At 43.7% G+C, this 22998-nt stretch overlaps 1 protein-coding gene across 1 annotated transcript; it reads right to left on the bottom strand.

Annotated features, from left to right (window-relative positions):
• Positions 1-645: 645 nt before the first annotated feature.
• MINPP1 (multiple inositol-polyphosphate phosphatase 1) lies at positions 646-19891 on the bottom strand. The gene is made up of 5 exons (XM_072340732.1): positions 18815-19891; positions 18510-18698; positions 17584-17681; positions 16464-16597; positions 646-4408 (listed from the first exon to the last, which is right to left on the bottom strand). Exons 1-5 carry the CDS (start codon positions 19734-19736, stop codon positions 4009-4011), a joined length of 1743 nt encoding a protein of 580 aa, XP_072196833.1. The 5' UTR covers positions 19737-19891; the 3' UTR covers positions 646-4008.
• Between the last annotated feature and the right edge of the window lie 3107 nt (positions 19892-22998).

Genomic DNA, 22998 nt, shown 5'->3' with positions numbered 1-22998 from the left:
AAATAATAATAATATAAATAATTGCATAATATTCAAACTAATCTATCTTTTAAAAGTGTTTATACGGCAGGGCTGCTCTTCTTTTCCATTCCCAAGAAGCAAGTCCTGCTTGGTTAAAATAATTTTACTCTTTTTCCTATTCCTGTACGGGTATTTGAATCAAAGCAGCGTCAATTGTTTTCTATCCCAATATTATAGACTTTGGAGAAATGAGGAAAGAGCCTTTGATCAAAGATACGAGTACACTCAGAGCATGCTTAGGAAAGCGCTGCAGGCAAAGCATTTGTGTAGAGAATTAACAAACTAACTGGAACTCAGTAATATAAATACTGTAAGTATCTATAAAAGGACAGGTTAAAATGTACTGCGTGAGGTTTGTTTCTAATTCTTCTTTATGAAATCAGCTTTAATTTCATGTGAAAGAAAATAACACCACATCAGATCCTGGGCCACAAAGAAAGATGTGCACTGTCTGCTTCAGAACGCAGGGCATCTTCAGCCATTAGGTAATACCTGTGAAAAGCCTGCCAGGAGGCTATCATTGGTTTTAAATCAGTGCTCCAGGAAAAAGAAGATGAAGTTTTCAACTCAAGTCAAAATGGAAAGGTAAAATGTCCATTAATGTACTTTAACATTAAGCATGTGGCAGTGTGAAGACCCAAAACAACCAGAGACACACTGCAAGGAACTGCCAAATGTATTTGAAGCAGAATACAGGCATGATGGTACAGGTTCATTATTGTTGCTCATAGAACAGATGAAGAAAGCGTGCCGTTTTATTTCACAGCACTAAAAATCCAAAAGCAGTTATCCAAATTCACCCAGTTAGTCCCATAAGATCACAAAAGTCATGTTGCATGCAGCAATCAGAGAGCTCCATGCCAGCCAAAATTACAGCAAAATGAGGGAAAAAAAATGAGTTTTCCAGAAACATTAGTAAAGCTTTAGACATCCAAAATCAAATATATTTCAAGTGTGTTTAATGCCAGCATCCAAGAACACAGTCTGTGTCTTCCATCAATGGAAGGTTCCAGTTTGGGTGAAGTTACACACAGGGCTGTCACTGGAGACCTGAGGTGAGGGGGTTCTTTCTGGAGCTGCATGCAGGAGGCAAAGGCATCCTTTTACTTGCTGGGCTATTCCAGGATGGGGCAGCTTGCGGTGCAATGAGACATGGCAGCCTGTTTGCATCCCGCTCACAGAGCCAGTGCCCAACTTTATGGAAACACTTTGATCCTCTTTGGTTTTCCTTTTGAGCCCATGTACAAATTTATTTGTGGTTACTTGGGGATGCATGTTTCTTTGTTCTTCTTAAACAACAGAGTGAATCATCTGAAGTCATATCCCTAGCAGTCAGAATTAGTCACATGAACAAGTGCTCAGCACACATACACATCCCAGCACAGCTGCTGCAGCAGTTGTGCAAGATTTCTGTGCTCAGCCTCTAATTATGTAAGCCTTTACAGTTCACAAACCAAATTGCACATTTTTCCCTCTCGGTTAACTGGTGATATCCACTGCAGATACACCTGTTTTGCTGGAGATACAACAGGCCCCTAAGCCAAGGCAAAATAGGAAACAGTCTCTGAAAAGTCTGTTCCCTTGCACAGAATTTTTCTATCAAGATGTCACCTTTAATGCAGAAACAAATGATACTTCACCATAGAAATAATTGTTTGGTTCTTCCACCTTATCTGGGGTTCAGGATCCAATAAAAATCAGTTAGGGCAACAAACTCTTCCTCTGCAAAGAACACAATATCTTTAACAAACACGGTGCGTAACAGAACAGACAAACAAAAACCTTCCGCTTATCTCCAGCAGCAAAGCTCACATTTCTTCTGTTCATATCATGAATGATCACAGGATGACTCAACCAGGAAAAAAAATAATGTTCAAAGGTGAATTTTCTCAATCTCATGTCTGCTGTTTACCAAATCTCACCACCTTTACACAGAAGTTTCTTTCTTCATGGATTGCCTCAAACACCACCTTGCAATAAAGTTTGTAACAGGCACCTGTCACAGAGTAATTACATTCAATTGACTCAGTCTCAAAGCAGGATCATGCTAAAAAAGAGACAAAGCTGATATAAAATGGCAGTAAAAGTCATATGCTGGAGCTGGCAATCATCCTGACCTATATTCCTATAGGTGTTTCAGTACAGCTGTCCTCCCTAGCCACCTCCTCTGTTTCTGTAAAAGACCCACAGACCTAAAACATGCAAGAGTTCTACCAGGACATCAATGCCAAAATATCCACCAGCTTTAATCAGTGCTTCTGCTGAGCAGAACCGCAGCCTCCACAGAGGTCAGTGCACTAAGGAAAGAGGACCTACGTCCTACTCTATAAAGAGCACATAAGTTACAACAACAAAAACAGACAGAAAAAAATCCTCACAGTGATGTGCTCTAGGGAAAAAAAAAAAAAAAAGAAAAAAAAAAAAAAGAACTAAGTCTGCAATTACTTAAACTTCTAAACTTTAAACTAGTTCAGGTTTCTCTCCCTTTTTCTTCCCTTTCCCTCCATCAGTTAAGTTTTCAATTTTGCTGGTGAGGCTACCTAAGTAAATTAGGGTATAAATGTTTATAGTGCCTATGGCACTCCTGTGGTAACAGTTTACACCACCCTTTCACCCTCTCCCCAGACAACACTGCAAAATACCCCTCACTTTATGGGTTAAGCTCAGGAGCACTTGTTATTTATAGGGCACACATGTCAAGAGCTACCAGCACCATAAAGCCACACCTGCGTTTGCTTTGGGACAGCCTGTTTAACCAGCCATTCCCTTCTGAGCAACGAAGGGATTTTTATTTGACTTGCTGTATTTTGGACATTTCTGGACAATTCTCTTGATTTCTCCTTTTTCTGCTCTACTGTTGAACTCTAAAATACTTTCTCAGCAGCAAGTAAATTTACTTTAAGTGCAGATACACTGAAAGATAACCAGTACCTTTGTGCAGTTAATTTCTTTAAAACCAGCTCAATTTCAAGAACAAGCTGGTTTATCGAGTGGATAAGGCCTAAGTGATACCAGGCTCTGTGTCTTTAAGTTTGCAGAAGTCAAATCCCAGCCAGATAATTCTCAGTTTGAAGCCTGCCCAGATTTAGGGTTAGCAACTATACTGTTCCAAGCAGCAGGAGGTGCTGGAGTCCTCCAGAAGTTCTAAGAAAACTTTCAGCATTTGAGAAAGACAAAGATGTTCAAATTACTCACACAGCCTCACCTGAATGCCCCAGCCCAACCATTAACAGGAGAAACTGATGTTGTCAAGTGAAAGGAAACACCAGACTGCTCAGAGTCTCTCCCTTCTCTCTCAGGAGAATTTACTTACCACGATGGCTAACTTGCAGTGCTGGTTGAGTCGATGAGAACTTAAGAAACATAAATCCTTGTCCCTTTACAGGTAGACAGTGCACACAGCAACTCCTCCTGCTGTCAGTGCCAGAGCGAGACACTCATGTGGTGCTGTCCAGGCAAAAGTTGGGCAGCTATAGAGAAGTAACATATACTCTCTCCCTCCAAGGGGCTCAGGAAAGGAGTTAAAAAAGCTCACAGATTTACATTATTTCACGCCTGCCATAGGAAAGCAAGAGCTAGCAAAAAGGCAGCACAAAGCAATACTGAATCAGTTCAAGCACCTTCAGCTCTGATAAAATAAACAGGTCTCCCAGCTCTAAATTCTATCTACAGCTTATTCATAAGAGGAATGACCTAGGAAATTACTTGTCTGTACACATAAATATACAGGCACACATTGTCATTCACCACATTCACTACAAATGCTCAGGGACATCCCCGTTACAGACTTTGGTTTTGTCATTCATCTTATGCAATAAATAAACAGTGCATTGAGCTGACTGAGACAACCCAGGTGAATAACAGCCATCAAATCTGCAAGCTTAGAGAGCCAACACAGCAGCAATGTTTCATCCAAAGTGCTTGTTCACAACATCTGTTGAAGAAAACTGAGATCAGTTTCCAAATCAACCCCTCCATTTCTTTCCCTCAGAGTTCGTCAGTAACAGTTCCATTGAATTTGGGCAATTCACACTCTTCTTCAAAGTGACAGTTTTGAAGGATGTCCTTGTAATAGCTCTTGAGGTCTGCGTATGTAGAGATGGTTTCATTTGAGTGATGGAAGAGCATTAGCTTTTCATTCAGCAACATCTGCACTTGGTATTCCTCCTTAGAGGTCTTCGCTTGGTCACAGTGGTAGAGCACAAACACCAGGTTGGCTGCATAAGGCACTATCCGGCCACTGCGGAACTTCCGATGTGCCTGGCGGACATAATTGTTTGCCCGGAGAGGCTCAGAATCTTTGAAGAAGCCCATAAGAGCAAGAAGTGGCTGAAGTGTTTCTGCATGTCCAACTTGTACAATTAAAGGTGAAGAAATGGGTTTTGAACTAAAGAAAAGAAAAAAAGGAAAGGATCAGCAAGAGCCTGAGCTTCAAAGCAAACATACCAGCACCACAGCTGTCAGCAGCAGAGGCTTAAAGAAGTAGACTTTGAACTTGTTGTACTTCAATTTGCGATAAGAGCCTGTTTCGGGATTTCAGTACGTTACAATCTTTCATTTAAAAGAAAGACAGAAAAAACAGCACCTGGGCTTTCTAACCTATGCTTTGTGCCACCTGAAGCTATTGGCTCTTGATATAAACCAGTGAAACACAAGCAAAACCTGAACTTAAGGTGTATATTAGTACACTTGGGGGAGCTGTCAGGCTTCCTCTGTGAAAAGACCTACAAAATCATCCAGTCCATGGTTTGTAAACAGCATTACCTCCTCCCATTTAGGATTTTAGACAAGGGCAGCAAACATGCAAAGCTTTGTTAATGCACCAACCAAGTCAAGTCCTCAGCTGTCAGCATGTGGAGGGCTCCAGGGCATCCCAGAAACACAGAATTCCCTCAGCACAGATCACAGAATCATAGAATGGCCCAGGTTGAAAAGAACCATGATGACCATCTAGTTTCAACCCCCTGCTATGTACAGGGTCACCAACTACCAGACCAGGCTGCCCAGAGCCACATCCAGCCTGGCTTTGATCCATCGTGAACAGGTGTAACCACTCTCCCATCACAGACCACGTGGAAAACCTCCCTGTGATTTTATTCTATTGTAACTCCATAAGCACTACAGGTTTCACAGATCTGCTGTAGCACAAACCTGTCTCTAACATCTAACAGTTTTTCCCTGGATATCATAGTGTGGTTAACAGGAACAATCTGAGTGATTTTTGGTGGTGGTTGTTCCTTGACAGCACCGAGGTAACCAAATAATAAAACGCAATGAACCATGCAGTGAGCTCATTCACAAACACAAATGATTTACTATTGAAACATGATCTAACAACTCTGAATACTTAAATATATATACATATATATACATATATTTAATTTTTATAATTTTTTTTTAATAAGCTTCTTTGTAAATTAATCTACAGTGTGGTGAAGAGAAGCTCACAGATTGTCATCACTTCAGACCTGGAAAGTTTCAAGGCTTTCACGTTACTTTTGCTAGGTTTGGGAATCAAAGCTTTGCCCACCTGCTGTAATAAAGGACAAGCAACAATTTGGTTTCAGTATGAAAACTACACCACAGACTTATCCACACATTAACTACAGTGAAACCCCACTTCCCTCAGACCAAACCACAACCACCTGACTGCCCACGTGGCAAACAGATTACTATTTAACGCACAACCTGCTTTTCCTTCTCCACAATTTGTCAGTGCCTGTTACCAGTGCTGCTATTGCTGATCCCTGCGACCGCCTGCTCACACAAAAGATCATGCTCCCTCCACACGCAGCCAGCAGAAGCAGTCAGTGATCAAACCCCAACAGCCTAACCCGGCCTATCAGATGGGGCATTACACTTTATCCAGTGGCTCACAGCAGTTTGGAAGGAGCAGCCCAGGGTGCAGCTGCCCCATGCTTTTTGTAACCACCTCCAATGGGCGCTCAGAAGCCCAGGTCACACACTGTCAAAGGGTGACATTTGGCCATGCTCCTGCTCACAGGTCACCACTGAAGTCCACCCACAGATAGGGCACGTCTCGATTGGCCTGGGAAGGAGGTGTTTCCTCTGCTCTGAAGCAACTGAGGAACTCAGGGACTTACCTGCAAACACAAACTCTGACCAACTTGGCAGGACAGGCTCTGTAATTGCCCACCTGCTACAACCAGTCTTTGTGCAGTGTGAAACATGCCTGCACAGCCCTGCTCAGCCTTCTGCTTACCCTCCCTGTACACGTACATGCAGACACGCACACTCGTCCCTCAGACAACATCATACAATAAAGAAAAAACAGAAACCTGCCTGTTTCCTGCTCCAACGAAATGTTACAGCCACAGAAAGGCTCTGTGTGTTTCCTCCAGCCCACAAGCACCTCTTCTGCATCGAGGCGTCCACTCACTGCAGACCACTGCCGACTCCTCCAAAACCTGAGGTTCTGCCTGCATTTCTCCCCATTTTATTCAAGGCCTTTCTCCCTTGCTACCTCATTTTGAACTTGTACAGCTTGTGGATCCTTCAGCCTCTTTCCTTCCTGCTCCACTCCTCATTCCCTCCTCTTGCTCGTCTGACCAGCCCACTTACAGCCCCCTCCACACACACCTCGCTAGGTTTTAGGGTGCATTACACCCCTCCTGCCAGATAACAGTTAGAAACAACAACAAAAATGCACGCCTGGAGAAGACAGAAGACATTTTCATTTTGCTCCAGCAGCGTGCTCTTTTATACCTACCTGCTTGTTTCTAAGTGTGGAAGTTTGTATCTTTTAGTTTACTAAGCAAGGAAGCCAGTAACACACGTAGGCTGCCAGAGTCTCCAAAAGGCATTATTTACTGCACTGGATTTCACCACCACACACCATCCTCTTTTCCTCTCTCTGCCCTCGTATAAGATGCTAAGATAGAAAGGTATTTAACATTGTGACACTCATACTGGCTTTACGGCAAGGTTTGGCCTTGCTTTTCAGCTGATACCAGCAGGAATTCTAGAATGGAAGTAAGCTACAAAAACACACCTAACTCGTTTCTTAAATCAAAACAGCAAGAACGGGAAAGAAGTTATAGCACATACACATACTAACCAAGAGAAGTGTTACAGAACAATCAAAAACCTCATGAAGACAAACATGGAACAAACGAGGTGGCTCTCATTCTAACTACAGTTTTTATTTTGTCTCCTGAAATCCTCATGCTGACAGGTCAAACCACTTGGGAGACAAAACAAACCTCTGCTATTCACAGCAGTGCCAGCATATTATTTTAATAAGGATTAAAACTGTTTCATTGTATGATACAACCCCACCTTTTCAACAGCCTCCTTGCCACTGTATAATTGAAAATCTCCCTGGACTCTCACCAGCACCGGATGTTTGATTTCTTGTCTAGGACTACTCAAGCACTCCCTGTTTAATCCCCATGGTCATGACTAGGGTTCAGACTCAGGTTTCTTATTATCTAAGGACAATAAAAATCACCAGTAAGGTTAAAAGAGCAACGGTAATGTAACACTTTTAATTACAGTGAAGTCAATAAGCATTGCCTATTTGCAGCATGTGCAAAGGTTATTACTGTCCAGATGTTTCTGATAAAGTCAAAACAGAAGCACACAGTGCAATCAGTGGAATGCCAAACAGTAGCACAAGCTAATCAAATTCTGAAGGGTCAAGATATCCACACTCAATCTTCTTTGGGATCAAAGAATGACTCAGCGTTGTCTATCAGTAGCAGACAAAGTTCTCAATACTGTACTAATGCTAGTGATAATCCAAGCTCCCCCTCCCCCCCTTACATTAATAAATGACTTGAGAAAACACAAGAACCATCTAATTTCCAACTTTTAAGCGAGTTGAAGAAATTGTACATAAATAAAACTTTGCCATAAAATATTAGGAGTTTGCCTGCAAGTTATTACTGGTGATTGGTATCATGTTCATTTTACAAAGCGCTTGCAGTGGAGCAGAAGCTACTCACACTGGGCAGAAAGAGCAGCAGCACTGCCCTTGCTGTAACCTTGGAAGTACATCTGACCATAGCTAAAAATGAAGAACATTCAGCAGCACAATCCCCCTGCTCCCTGAAGGCCTGTATAGAAGCATGGGATTTATCATTCAGGCAACTTTCAGTTTCTTCTGCATCAGCACACCCATCTTCAACAGTAGCTTGTTCCTACTTCTCTAGATCTACTGATTTACCATCTTAGATACGGAAGAAGAAACCTTTCTTTAAAAAAAAAAAAAAAAAAAGTTCATTTCCTAAGCACTAATGTGACTTTTGGCTGGTGATAACCCCAAACCCGAGAGACAGTGGGATAAGAAGAAATATTTCCTGCAGCAACATTTCACTGGCTGACTTTCAAATGTTACGTAAAAATTCCCCCTACAACTTCAGAAGAGAAATTTTAACAACTGTTAAACAAGAAGGCTTAGACCACATCTTATCCCAGACTGACATAAAAAGCAGGACAACGGACTCAAACCCCTCTATTTTCAGCTATGGAATGAATTCTCCATCAATTCCATACCCTCAGTGATTTATTTCTGGAAGAAAAAGAAGAAGAAAGTAAAACTAGCCAGAAGAACCCTAGATCTGCAAGAGAACAGCAGAGAGCAGGGAATGCAGGAGTAGTGGGCAGTAGAAATCTCAGAGGTGTTCTGAGTGCTGTTAACAGGCAGGGAAAGAAAAACCTTTGAAACAGTATTAAGTCCTTGTGCATGAAAGTTTCACTTGTAATAGCAGAACAGACTGCTGTGCTGGCTCATTGTCAGAAGCAGCACCAACACAAAAGGCCACCACAAACCACTGGTGAGATGAACATTTCCTTCTGGTCCAGCAAGGATGCCCATGAGCTCCTTTATGGAAAAAGCAAGCTTGAAAAGCTGAGAAAGAGCACTGAAAGTTCATCTAAAGTTCCAGTTAAAGAGCAATGCCTTTTATCTAGTTCCATAGAAGCAAACGACCCAAAGCTAGCTAGTCTTCAATACACTTAACTTCAGAGATACTGCAGTTTCAAATGCTCCCTTCCTAATGAACCCACCTCCCACATTCCTCAGGCACTCTGAGACCAATTGCACCATGGCAGCAGCAGCACGCTGATGCTAAATATTTGTATGTTAGCTGCCAAGAGCTGGTTGTTGTTTTTTTTTTCTGTTGTTTTTGAATTCCTTCGATAAAAGACTATGACCCTATAAAAATGCTGAGATTTCTTTTCAGAGGAATTCTGAGAAAGGAAACATTAGGCAATTAATCTGAAGTTAAGTACATTCTGGGAAGTTTCAAAGTCACAAACAATACCCAGGTCTAGGAAAAGCCGCACCTTCCCAGAGAAGGTCCCCTGTCCTGTCCAGAGAAAAGTCAGTGACCACCATCATACTTCACAAACACAGGCACAGGGATGCTGCTGTACACACTGCAAGCACCTCCAGAGACTACTGTCTCTACCTGGTGTCTCCAAAAACACCCCTTAAGCACACCAGAGCCCCATCTTTGAACGATGAAGCTATCGAGCTCAAACATACCATACAGTACAAAGTGCCAGGGCCAAGGTGTGTGAGCTGTTTGCAGTATTAGTGGAAGTCACCAATTCCTCTCATTTTCTGAAATCAAAACGAGACTTGAATGCTTTTCAGGTGTCTCATTGTAAGCAGTACTGTCTATGCACCTGTAGAGCTGACATGACCATCTTGTTGAAGAAATTTCATCCAGCACTATTCTCTCTGAGCAGATCAAGCAACTCTTTGGTACCTTATATATTCACCATGTAATTAGCAGACGAGGTAACTGCCACCTTAGTCACAAGCTCTCCTAGTACCCCAAAAGGCAGTCCCATATGAAGAGAACACCCCCAAAGCAGTCTCATAAGAAGCAAAAGTATTTACTACTAAATGATTCCATAAGTCTTATCAATTGTGTCGGGAATGGATCTGCAGAGAGGGAGGAAATTTACAGAGAATAATAAAAGCCATCAATATATTGGCAAACTAATCTGTTTACATTATGGCTCAGCCTTGTACAATTACAAAGATCAACCTCAATCTTGAACAAAGTTCAGATATGTCTATTTTATTTTTTTTTTATAATTAAAAAAAACAACTTAAAATCTCTATACTGGAGGAAATCATCAAATATTCTGTTATTTGTATATGCAGTTAAGTCAGTATTTTGAACCACCAGCCATACAAACTCTGAGATGGCTCTACAAAGCACACCTCCTGATTCTGAGAGCCTTCTAGCATTTAATCTGGACAGTACAGACAGGTATGTTATGATCTCTTTCAGCAGCAAGAAAGGCAGACTTGATAAGCATCTGAATCTAGAAGAAAAAGGGTAAAACAGCTTTAGTGAATAGCTGATATCCTTGAAGGGTGCCACAATGGTTTTTCCAAGGTTTGCAGGTGCTCTCTCCCATACTTTCTAGCCTACTGCAAAGCTTGGCTAACAGATTCATAAGTTGCTTGCGCAGTTCAGAAGGCCAGATGTGATTCAGTTTTGGCTATTCAGCAAATGTTAGAAGGAAAAGAAATTGCAGTAGGTTTCACTCACTAACTGTGCACAACATACACAACTCATACTGAGTTGAAAACACGTCGAACCAAAAACTCAAAGCTTCTTCCAAGGCAGAGAGCCGCTCACCTGTTGCTCCTCTATCTACCACTGTTAAAACTTCCCCAAATACCACAGCTCTGGGAAACTGGACACTAACTCTTCAATCAAATGCAGAGCAGCCTTTCGAGATTCTTCCGTAGCAGCACAATGTCAAGTGTAGCAGTAGAAGCACAGTACTACCCGTCCCTACTCTTCATTACGTGGGCAAAACTGACATTTTCTATAAGGTTCCACTATGGGAAAAAAAACAACTGCTCAGGGAAGAGCATTACCCCATTGGCTTCTTTGCCATACAGTTGCATGGTCTTGTTTGCTATCCATAACAGACAGACAGAAGAAGAATTTAATCATTTCCTTTTCACAAAAATAGAGCTCTTTATGGACTTGGACAACTTCCCAAGTATGCCATTTTAGCACAACTCACCTGGTTTAACTTCACTCCCATAATATTATTTCTTTTTTATTCTAAATAAGAAACTTTTTATGGGAGAGTCTCTCTAGACATGTCATCACTGTACTGCCTTACAGATGGGCAAGAAGGCATAGAGCAAAGTGGTCTTGGAAGAACCTATTTGACAGTGGTAAGATCTCAAAGAAAAGTAATTAACCTTTACTGGATGTTAATGTTTTACTGCTACTGAAGGTGCAGGAGAATTGAGACGCTAAACATTCACGTCCAAGACATTAAAGTTGTAACTCAAATACTAACTCTCAAATGGTTTTATAGTTAAAATCTTGAGAATTTGAGTAATTTTCATCCTTTTCTTAAAGGCTGACTAATCACCAGAAGATAGTTTTCCCAGAAGAAAGAAGAGCTTCAACAAGACAACTAATTAGGCAAATAATTGGAAATCTGATGAGCAATCAGATTGCTGGGTCAATAAATCTTCATGGAAGAACCAGGGTTTCAAGTATAAGCTCTCGTTTTATTTCAGCTGTAATGAGGAATGAAAACGGGACAAACTGCTAAATAGAAATATTTGAAATATGCTATAAAACGCAGAGCTGTCAACGCCATTCTTTACCATCAAGCCTAGAACAGAAATGCAATCCAGACACCATCACTCCCTCGCTGGAGCAAAGTGTCCTAACTGCTCCTACTGGACAGCCCAAACAAAACTATTCATTAAAAAACAAAACAAAGCAAAAAAAAACCAAACAAACTCGGAGCAACGGTAAGATTCTAGAAATAAAATCATTCTTCCTGTTGTATCAGAACAAATCAGAGACACATATCAGTGTTAAACACAGATTAATAAGACAACGTTTTGCCACCACAAAGGCTCGTTTTCTGAGCAAAGAGCAGCTGCAGATGTATTTAATCTGTTGCCCCAAAGTTGAACTATATCATTAAAGATATAGCGATAACACTATATAGGGATAATAACGCATGCATACACAACCAAATATTTTCTGTGGCTAAAGATCAGGAGACACAAGGTGCTTTCCTACGTTGGTGGTGGCAAGATATCCAGCTATTTTTAAAGGAACCAAGTTGCCTAACATGTACTCTAGCCTTCAGTGCTTTAATACTGCCACCTGACGTCATGGGATGGGGTTACATGCTCCTTTTGCAGAAGGCACTTCTGAAGACACAGGGTACACAGGCTGCTCACCCAGCTCTGAATTTTGCCAGATCTCCGTTCTTCATGCATGCACACAAACTCACTACCTGCTTCTGTCTGGGCTAACAACAACACAGTGCAACTGAACAGTGATTCATCCCAAATACGTTTTCATGCTATCTTTAAATATCATAGATCTGTGCAAATATTTCTGCTTTTATAATATATTTCAGAAATCACTGAAAATATTTGAAATCATTTGCTATGATTTTAAACTTCTGCCAATTTCTTAACACAGGTTTCGCTGACTACATCACATCATTCTTCAGACAATGTGCTTTGGATAAATTTTGCTTGATTCATTTTCTTGGCCTTTACCAGACGTAAATTTGTACTTACATTTGTCTATCAGAAATTGGACTACTAGAGATGATCTCCTGGGTTAGGATGCAAATTCTGTGAAGTTCATGTTTTCCAGCTGGTTATCTCCTGCACAATTTGGTGCTTCCATAGAATGGGAAATTTTCTCCTGTGCTTGGGAGGGCTCCTCCCTGTCAGCAACATGCCCTGCAGCAGGTGCCACAGAATAACTTTCCATGCCAAATGAAACAACTTTCCTGAAGTTATCCCTGGGAGACCAGCAGTCCCCTTAGGAAGGGGACTGGCAGTAGTTAGTTGCCTAGTTGCCTAGTTGGCTGTCTGCACACTGCCAGCATATATCAGATTGGCTGAAAGGGCTCTCCAGGCTGGGAGGAGGCAAGCTTCCTCCCACATAATCATGACCTGATAATGAACAGAGATAAGGGTGTGGCAGCTCCAAAGGCAGCCATGGGAGCTCAAGGATGAGCTGGTTGAGCTCAATGCTCTTTTAAGGTGTCTTCCAGCCCCAGCGATTACATCAGTTGTACTCTGTCATTTGGAGGTCCAGGTTTATTGGTGCCAGCCTCATGGAGACACATGCTTAATTCACAAGGGATTGCAACACCACCCATGATGAACAATAGGGTGACACAGGATGGGGTGCCTGTCCGAACTTTCAGCACCTCAGTTTAGGTAGAAAACCCCAGTTGTATAGCAGCATTTTGGCCTCTGTGGGTCATTTCCCTCCAGGCATCCCTAGAAGTGTCTCACTTGACCACGTCTGATCACGGTTTTATATATCAGCAGAAGCTCAGAACTCTTCTAGATGGGATCTAGAGAGAAGTTTTAACCAGTGGAGTTTTTAGGTGTTTGCCTTCAAAGAAGAAGGGACTAGCAGTGACCGTTCTTATGAGGAGGGACCAACCTGATGGACATCCATCTGCTGGACTTCACTGCTTCTCCTCAACATCTCATTGCCAAATGACATGTTTTAAACATTACAATTGGACTCAATGATCTTTATAGATCCCTCCAAACTTGGGATGTTCTGTGCTTCTGATTCTGTGGCCAAAGCTCTAAGACATGATGAGATTATCACAGTCCTTCACTACTCTGCATCCAACACCTGCTCTTCCCAAGAAATTTAGGGGCTGCCGAATGAGCTGCCAATAAACTAGAAGTACAGATGTGGATTTTGTCAATTATAGCTTTATCATTACTAAACTTACAGACTCAATACACAGTTGAGAATTAAAGCTACTTTCTAAGTAGCACTTAAGGATTTAAAGGCTTTCACTGTTCACAGACTAAATACACTAAAAGCAAATAGAACTGATCATTCTGCTTATGTGAGACAAGCTACATTAAGCAGTTATTTTTTAATGTTTCAGAAGGGCAGAGGGATTTTGCTCTGCTTGTCTGCTCACTTTTAACCTGCTCTTCATCTCCTCATTCGGTCTGTATTTTCTGTCTTCAGAGGCAGACACAGCATATATGGAAGCAATCACAGCAGTGTGCTTATCAGTCTGTTCAGTTGGATGTTAATGACCCGCTGCCTCATGCATTTTTTATTTAGCTTCCCAGTAGGCTGAAGAAAGGATACAGGAGATACTTGTTTAAAGGGCAATCTAGCTTAACTACAGCTTTGACTAAACCACTCTCAAAATGAGAGGGATCAACAGCAGTCACAGCCTTAGATTTCCAAAAACCAGAATGCTCTGACAGCACAATGACCAGGCTGGCTGCAGAGAGTTTGCTATCAACAGCCACTTCCTTCTGCCCACCTTTCCTTCACAATTAGTCCTCAGTGCTACGTTGGTTACATCTTACAACTGCATCCAGCACTGAAGCACAACAAAAAAGCCAACTGACTGTTAGGGAATTCTGCTTCAGTTGTTAGTTCTATCACTGTTGATGTCTAACTCAAATGCTCAGTGGGCAAAAACCTCAACAAACAACTTCTTTGCAGTCCTCTCTGCTAAGAAATGATTGGCATTACAGAATGGTTGAGGTGGGAAGTGACATCTGGAGGCTGCATTCCAGGGCAGCTTTTGAAGCTTTTCTTCCAAGGAGGAAGGCTTCACAATTTTATAGATCATTCCTCTGATGCAAAATTGCAAGGCTACCTCTGCTTTCAATCTGTCAACCAACAGGGGAAAATAAAGTGCTTTCTTACATGTTATCAAGTAAAAAAAATACACACATACAGCTTCAAGTATCAGTGACTTAAGATTTTGTTCCTGAAATAAGAAATTATTTACATATTTTGACCTACTTTAGTACCCTAAATTTAGCATTAAAGCCCCGAGGATGCTAGGAATGTAAGTACATCCACCGCGTACAACTACTGTTTCTACATCAATATCAAAGCTGAATTTGGTCACCTTAAGCTACATTGATTCCAATAAACTATTTAAAGGTACAATGTGTATATAATCCTGATACCACCTCCTTGATTTGGTGTACTTTTGTAAACGTGTACACTTACCTGCTCCAGTACTGATTCACGTGGCTGATCACCAAGCTATGAATCTGTAATTCCTCTGATTGAACAACATTCACACAGCTTATAAATTATTCCCATGTGAACACACTGTTTTTAAGCCTAATGCAGCTCTCAAAGATTTTATTACTGGCACGTGAAAGCAGTTACAGGTAATTCTGTGACATCAACACCCAAACCTCTAACCAAAGCCTTTGTTTTCTATGCTGTTTTCTCTACACTACAGCAGATCACTGCTACTGACTGATACCAGCTGACAGGAGTAAACAATTACATACAGTAACACAGGCATCTTGTCTTTAACTTTTAAGGAAGCATGGGTACTTCCAAGGCACGTTAAAGGCAATTTCAAGGCTGTAAGAATTGCTGGAAGGACTACCACTGCTGTCCTTCCTTCTCTGAAACAAAGTGCCTTGCCAAACCATGGAACTAGCTGAACACAAACCTCTTTGCATCAGACCACTCTTCTCTGAAGACTCTTGCTTGTGCTATCTTTGAGTCTGTCAACAGATACTTGTGAGGTCCAACAACTTCCTACACCTACAGCATTGCTCCCAATGGGCAGCTTTGCTGAGGATGAGTAAGGATGTGAAACTAAACATCCAAGAGAGAGTTCTTGAGCTGGTTGGCTAAATTACTGGCCTCATGTTTGTACAACAAACCAAGGCTTTTACAAAAGCTTCAGGGCTCAAATGCCTTTCTTATATTTCTACAGGGCACTGAGTATACCACTTGGGTTAGCCTTTCTGCAGCTACAAAGAAGCAAGCATGACAAGGCTGGTTTGCTCTTACTGTTCAGGCTTGCTGGATTCTGCAACAGCCATCTAGGGTCACCGAGTGTTTGGATTCACTTGGAATAATTATTCTTTTGTAATCGCATTTCAGCACCTTCAGCCCGAACAGAAAGCTTTAATAGCACAAGAGATATCAAACGCATGTGGAAAGTAAACAGGACTTTCATGCTGAAGTGTTTAAGTAACCAGAAAGCAGAATGCATCACATTGCTTTTTTTTAACCCACAGCCTTCCCACTTTCATCACAAATGCCTTTTAACAAAGACATTTTAAACAAAAAGTTCATTGTTCAGCAGGAAAAAAAAAAAACACCACTGTCTGACACAGTAACTGGTTGTCCCTTGAAGGCCTGTGCAGAGCAATAAATTAAAAGATGGAAATAAATCTGCTGGGCATAAAAGCATCAATGGGAAAAAAAGCCAAAAAACCCAAACCTATTTACACTCTACAGTAACAAGGATCTATTTAGGGTTTTATTCTCCCTATTACAAATTCTCCTAACCAAACTCCCTAGCATTCTTGTGTCTGAAGCGTTTAATTCTTATTCAAATTAAATCCAACTCAGGATCAACCACAGACAGCTTACAGCCAACACAAAAGCTTTTCTTTTCTGCAAACTTACCTTCTGCTCTCATCCACCGCTTTGTCCAACTGCTGGAAGATATCCTGGAACAAAATGCAGCTGGAGCGACTATTAATGTCGTAGCCATATCCTCTCTTCCAGTATTGCTTCAGGTCATTCAGGTACTCCAGTACCTAAAGTTAAACAATTTACAAGTTGTTACCATTGCATACAGTGAAGGAAAAAAAAAAAAAAGGATTTGAGAGCCCACCACCTCATTAACGGAGCTTTAACTTCTTACTTCACATGTGTAATTTCACACTGAACACCAACTGCCACTGCACTGCGGGGCTATTCAACCTTGTAGAGTCTTCCTGCAGAGCTGCTCAAACACCCCGTATTCTTAACATGCCAAGTAACTGCTTAATCAGCGAGCTGAGTTATTAGAAGGGAACAGCACAAATTCCTGTTGATCCTCCTCTTCTTTGAGTGGAGACCACTTCCTCTTGACTCCATTGCCCACCCTTTGGCCAACCATGTCCCTGTGTAGGGGCTTTCTCTCCTTGGCAGGGCTGCTAAGCATCCTTTAGAAGCTGAACATATTTTGCAGTGCAAAATAAATGGCATCATTCTTAATCCCCAAATCTCTAAATCCCTCCAAAGGGGATGTCCTTTTTGAATAAAGGTGAACCCAAAGCAAGTCGTGTTTATCCAGGTTCTACTAGTTTTATTAGCAGGAATTAGATTTAGGATGGTCTTTAAAAGAGAAGTCACAGAGAACCTAAAAGACCTTACTTGCTGTCCTCTAGAGACAAGACATTTTATCATATAAAAATAATATGAGCAAAACAAAGTTGTCCAGAGCATTTCAGATGTTACAGAAATAAAAAGCATTACATGAATTAAGCATGCAATAGGAAAAGATCCTTTTAATCAGGACAAATAAAGGCTCTGCCAGTACTTCAGTTGGAATGCAGAAGGTATTTCAGTCCTACTGTTTGATTAACTCTCAGCTCTTTGGAGACCAATGCAGCGCTAATGAAGCACTGAATCTAACAAAGGTTGTAAAACAAGGGGCACAGAACTTTCAGCTTCTGACTGCCCACAGAACAACATATGAACACTGAGGCATCTTTTGAAGGCTTCTCAAATCTCTCTGCCCTCTGCATTTAGCACCTACCTTAGCATCCTCTTCACTGAAGAGCGAACACCACGGGGAGGTCACATTTTTTATAGCCAACTCATACGAGCAAGTGAGGAAAGCCACTTGAACAAGATCTGCAATAAATCCAAGAAAGCAGCAGAAGATAAATCCACCACCACAGGACTAGCAGCTTTCTCCCAACTTCCCCCTAAAACAAGTAAGTACAATTTAGTGTTGAAAACAATCACCAGTCCAAATGCCAAACAAGAAAGTTTCCAATAGAGCTATTGCGTAGCATGCGTATTTCAGACTGTAAGCTCTTCGCCTTACAGTTGGTACGACGGGGAAACAAAACAACGCATTCCACACTGAATGCTGATGCACAAGTGATAGATGCCAGCTTCTGGGATAACCTTACTACCACAACAGGCATTAGAGAGACAAGTGGAGGTGTGCCTGCTCACCGCAGAGCAGACTCTGGCTGCCATGCTCAGCTTGCACACTGCTGGCTGGGTTTGAGCCGCAGCACGCCATGGTTTTAGGACCGCATCTTTGGGGGAATGCTGGAAGTGATAGCAGTGCCTATTTCTGGGGGCTTTTTGAGCATGGGAAAAGTGCTCCTTCTGGACAAGCGAAGGTGCAACGCTTTCCCTCCAGCTATCTGCATGCCTGAATTGCAACATTTTACGTTTACATTAAAAGGTAACACACTCATAACTCACAGCAACGGTAAAGTTGAGCCCCTAAATGGAAGGTACAGCCGATACCTCCCACTCATCTCTAAGAAAGATACTTCCAAAGGCGTTTTCTTTCTGCTGACCAACAAGAGCGCACTACTGCAGCCCCACACAAACGCTGCACGGCTGCATCTGGCTCAGCTCGTATTTTAAGCACAACCTCTGCCTACCTACAGCGCAATCTGCGTCAGACGGAGCAGAGCGCACCCGAGGCGGCTCCGTTACCTGCATTCAGCTCGCTGGCCGGCAGACACAGGGCACTCGCCACCTTCTCCAACACCTTCCTCATCTCCGGGCCCTGCTTGAAGGCGTTCACTTGGTACATGGCCGTGTCGTTGTTCTCCACGAAGGCCACGAACTTGTCGCAGTGATCAAAAAACCTCATCAGGGCGTCGTTCACTTCGATCTCCGTCTCTGAAAGGAAAAGCAGCGCTCAGCGCGGGGCTCCTTCCCTGCGGGAGGCGGACAGGACGGAGGAGGGCCGGCCGGGGAGGCCCGCGCCGAGAGCCGCCCCCGCGTCCCGCGCTCACCGTCGGCGCCGAGGCTGAGGGAGGGCCCGAGGCCGCGCCGGAAGGCCGCGCCGCTCTGCAGGCAGCGGTGCTTGGAGCTGCTGGCCAGCGCCAGGCGGCGGCGGGCGGCGAAGAGCGCGGGGAAGCGGGCGGCCAGGCGGCGCGCCAGGTGCTCCATGTCGCGGCGGCCACGCGGCGCCAGCCGCCCGTCGAGGCTCTCCTCGTACCACATCGGCCAGGCGGCCAGCGCGGCGGCGGCGGGGCAGGACGGGGAGGCGGCGCGGCGGAGGCGGCCGTGCAGCTCGGCCAGGCGGCGGATCTGGCCGGCCGTGGGGTAGCGGGTGCCGTGGCGGAGCACGGCGCGGAGCTGCAGCGGGGCGCAGGCGGCGGGCAGCCGGGCGGCGGCGGCGTGGGGCCCGAGGGACAGCGGGTCCTCCGCCAGGTGCGGGTTCACCTCCTCGTAGCGGGACTTGGTGCCGAAGTAGCCGCCCAGCCCCGCGCTCGCCACCGCTACCAGAAGCGGCAGCAGGCAGGCGGCGCGGCGCGGCTCCATGGCGGCGGCTGCAGGAAGAGGAGGAGCGGCGCGACCGCCGAGCTCCGGGCTGCTCCGGGATGCTCCCGGCCCCTCTCGGCTCCCTTCGCTTCGAGATCCGCGCCCCAGCGCCTCGCTGCCGGCCGGAGAACTGCCGGAGCCCGGCACGGGGCGGAGCTCGCTGCCTTCCGGGCGGAGCTGCCTCCTGAGGGATGTGGGCGGGAGGTGCGTCTGTCCGGCGGGGCGCTGGTGCGGCTGGGAGCCCCGCGGTGCTGTCATCGTGTGCACAGAAAGGCGGGGAAAAGGACGAAAAGAGACGTCCCGTGGGAAGCTGCGTGTCTGACACGGGGGGTGTGAAGCAGTGATGGGCCAGCGCTGAAGGCAGGGCTGTGTGCGGGGGGACCTGCTCATCTGGGCTTTGCACTGCTCCTGCAGCTCCTGATATCCCTATTGCTTACGGGTAAATGCCAAGCAATACACCAGGAAGACAAGCCTTGCCTTCATGCACTATGCTGTCTCTGTTACATTGAACCATATCTGTAGGGTCATGCTTTGGTGGGCATGGGTGATGGGTTGACGGTTGGATTGGATCTCAGTGGTCTTTTCCAACCTTAATGGCTCTATGATTCTTGAAGCTGAGGATCTGAAGAAGGGCAAACAGTCCTGTGGTGACTTAGAAAATGACCTCCCCAGTAGTACATTAGCAGATAAACAAACTTAGTGATTACAAAGGCATTTCAGTGATTGCAGAGATGTTTTGCAAAGAGCTCGACTTAAGCGCCTAAAACATGAATGGTTGTGTGGGAAAGTGTGGTGAACAAATACCTATTAAAAAGAAATGCAGCCTATGGTGTAACACAGTGGTAATCAAAGTCAGTGGGACAAATACAAGTGTGTTGTCTAGCACAGCTCTTCTAGATGCAAACAAACCTTCCAAAATGATCCTGGGGAGCTTCTGCCTTCTACGTAGTTACTCACTCTAACGATCTGTAATTGATTTGAGCAGGCAAATGACTTTGCAGATTATGGTGGTGTGCGCATGAGCTTAGCTGTGCAAGAAGAAGAGCACTTGCAGTTTTTCGTTAGAGATGGGAACTCCTTCAGATGTACAAAGCTTGAAAACACCAGGTGTTAATTCCAAGAGTGATTAAATGAAGGCTGGTATATGATGGCAGTTTCCATTTTGCAAAGGTTCTGTAGGTTCAAGTATGACGATGCTGCATGTGGTTAATTCATAAGTCATATTTCCATTTGCTAGTGCTTTGTTTGGTTTTATTTCCTGGTCAGTTGCACTGTAGTCAAATCAGTGCCAAAGAACCGACCTGCATAATTTCCTTGTTCTTAATGAGCACATCACATTTCTAACCAAGCTATATCTGAAACGCAACTGAGAAAGTTAACACATAAAGCTCTACTGAAATCACCTATTTCTTATAAATTCGCCTTGTGCTTCAGTGCTTCGATGGCCTGTAATTACCACTAATGGTAATACGTTTCTTTAGCAGCCAAAGGGCAGAGAAAACATGTTAGCTGCTCTTTTTAGGAGTGAAGAAGCAGCTCCCATTGCCAGACAAAACATTCAGATAATTCAGATAATACAGAATTCTCTGCCGGCAGCTGTAGGAATGAGGATTGGTTCCATGTTCCACCTTTCTTTACAGAGCTTTTTAAACCAATGCTATTAATTACACTGTCCGGGGAAGAACATGTGCTGGCCTTTTGTGTTCTTTTTTTACCTCGTTCAACCTGTCCTCTCATTCTCATTAATTTTGAGGAGCATATCTCAAAGAAAAGAACTCTTCCTGCTGGCTGCCAGCCATTCCTTAGTATCTGCTGACCAACTGTAGCTTTAGCAGAAGGAACAAGAGAAACTGTTGTTGGCCACAATCACAAGTAACGGATATGCCAACAAAGATGGGAGCCCTGAACTTGACTGGCTGGAGAGCGGCCTCTGCAGCTGCTGGATGAGATGGCACCCAGAAGCCAATTGATGCCACATCTGTGCTGCGGCACAGAGCCGTGTCAGCAGTGCTGCTCAATTTGGGTGCACGTTTTCGTATTCTAAGTCCAAAACTGCTTTCATGTGGTGACAATAACAGACCCTCTGTGCTTCTTGCTGCAGTGTGAGCTCTTCAGAGGCACCTTTTCTTTTCTTGGGAAGTCCTTTGTCTTCCATGTATATGAAGACATATCCCTGTGGAAAGGGATGGGAATTTCCTTAGCTGATGCCACATTTTGGTTAGTGATTTGACAGCTGGAAAAGGAACAATGTATACACTGCTAATTATTGCTTTCCACAGGAAGCGTGGAGTTCAGACCTCATCCGTTCTACCCTAATGAAGAGAGAGGGCCCATTTCCTCATACGTCTGGCTACACTGCAGTTTTCATACCATGCTGGTTTGGGGCTTGCAGGACTGCAGCCTATCAGCAGTTGTCATGACTGGGCTGCTTCTTCTGGAGATCACCTTTCCAGTTCCTTGCTCCCATTGCCAAAGGTTGCTGGCTACTTTAGAGCTGCTCACAGCATGATCTCTTTGAGGCTGAGATCAGAGGCTTTTCCCAGAGCAACCTGAGGCCTACTTTTCCATTTGACTGCTACATTTAATGGTTTTTATCTAGGGTGGAGTCAGCCAGCCTCAACCTTGATTAACCTTCAGTTTGCCTACATCCCTAGCCGTGTTTATATCTCTGTTCTTGTGGCCTTTTCCTACTCTGCTGTTTCAGTTAGCTGCTCGGCAGTTGGGGTATCAGTCTGGTTTGGTCACAAATGGGGAGCGCAGCGCTCTTGGAATACTCTGAGTGTTATAACATGAATAAGATCATGGCTCAAGTCACTTCTGGCATTACATTATTTAAAGTGCTTGACTGATGTGACGTAGCTGCATGGCACTCTACATCACATGGTTTGTTTGTCCAGAAAGTAGAGCAGCCTTAGGGCTCCTAACCGCTTTGGCCTCTTTTCAAGCAGATTTTCTGGTCTTGCATTGTAGCTTCACCTTGTGTGGGCATCTATATCAGGATGGCAACCCCATAATTAAGTGGCTTGTCTTTCTGGAGCACGTCAAACCCTTCCAGTTCCCATACAGCAAACACACTGAGGCTGTGGAGTGGCTTGGAGTTTGAAAAATGTAGGGATACATTCAGAAACCCTCAGAACCCAGCCAAGATGGGTTTTCCAAAAGAGTCAAGGTAAATAATACATTTCTTCTCCCACACAGAGAAAACTTACAGTGTAGATGCGTGTTGAATATATGGAAAAGGTAAACTGCTGGGTTTTATTTTCTCCAAATAGCAAGCAAAAAAAAAACCAAGAAAGCAAACAAACAAAACCAACAAAAACTGGAAAAAACAAAATCCCACCCAAACCTCAAAGATTTTATTGCACTCAAGGCAAGGGACTACTTAGAATAGTGAATACTGGAAGAATTAGTAAGTGTCATTCAGTGGGAACTTCTTATAGTAGTTTCTCAGGCTGGATTTAGCCTTGGGTGGCTGAGGAATAATAAAAAGTATATTTCAAGCAAAAGTCGTCAGAGCTTGAGGAGGTTTGTTCCTCTGCCCTCCACAGTCTGTTCTTCTGAAGAATAATTAAGATACATTCAAAATAGAAAAGCATGAAAAAATGCTAACAGTTTTCATATGGTGCAATACAGGGTAAATATTAAAGAAGAG

Source organism: Excalfactoria chinensis, chromosome 6 (genome assembly GCF_039878825.1).
Source record: "Excalfactoria chinensis isolate bCotChi1 chromosome 6, bCotChi1.hap2, whole genome shotgun sequence".
NCBI lineage: Eukaryota > Metazoa > Chordata > Aves > Galliformes > Phasianidae > Excalfactoria > Excalfactoria chinensis.
The sequence above is the reverse complement of the archived record's forward strand: the minus strand, read 5'-3'. Positions and strand labels throughout refer to the sequence as shown.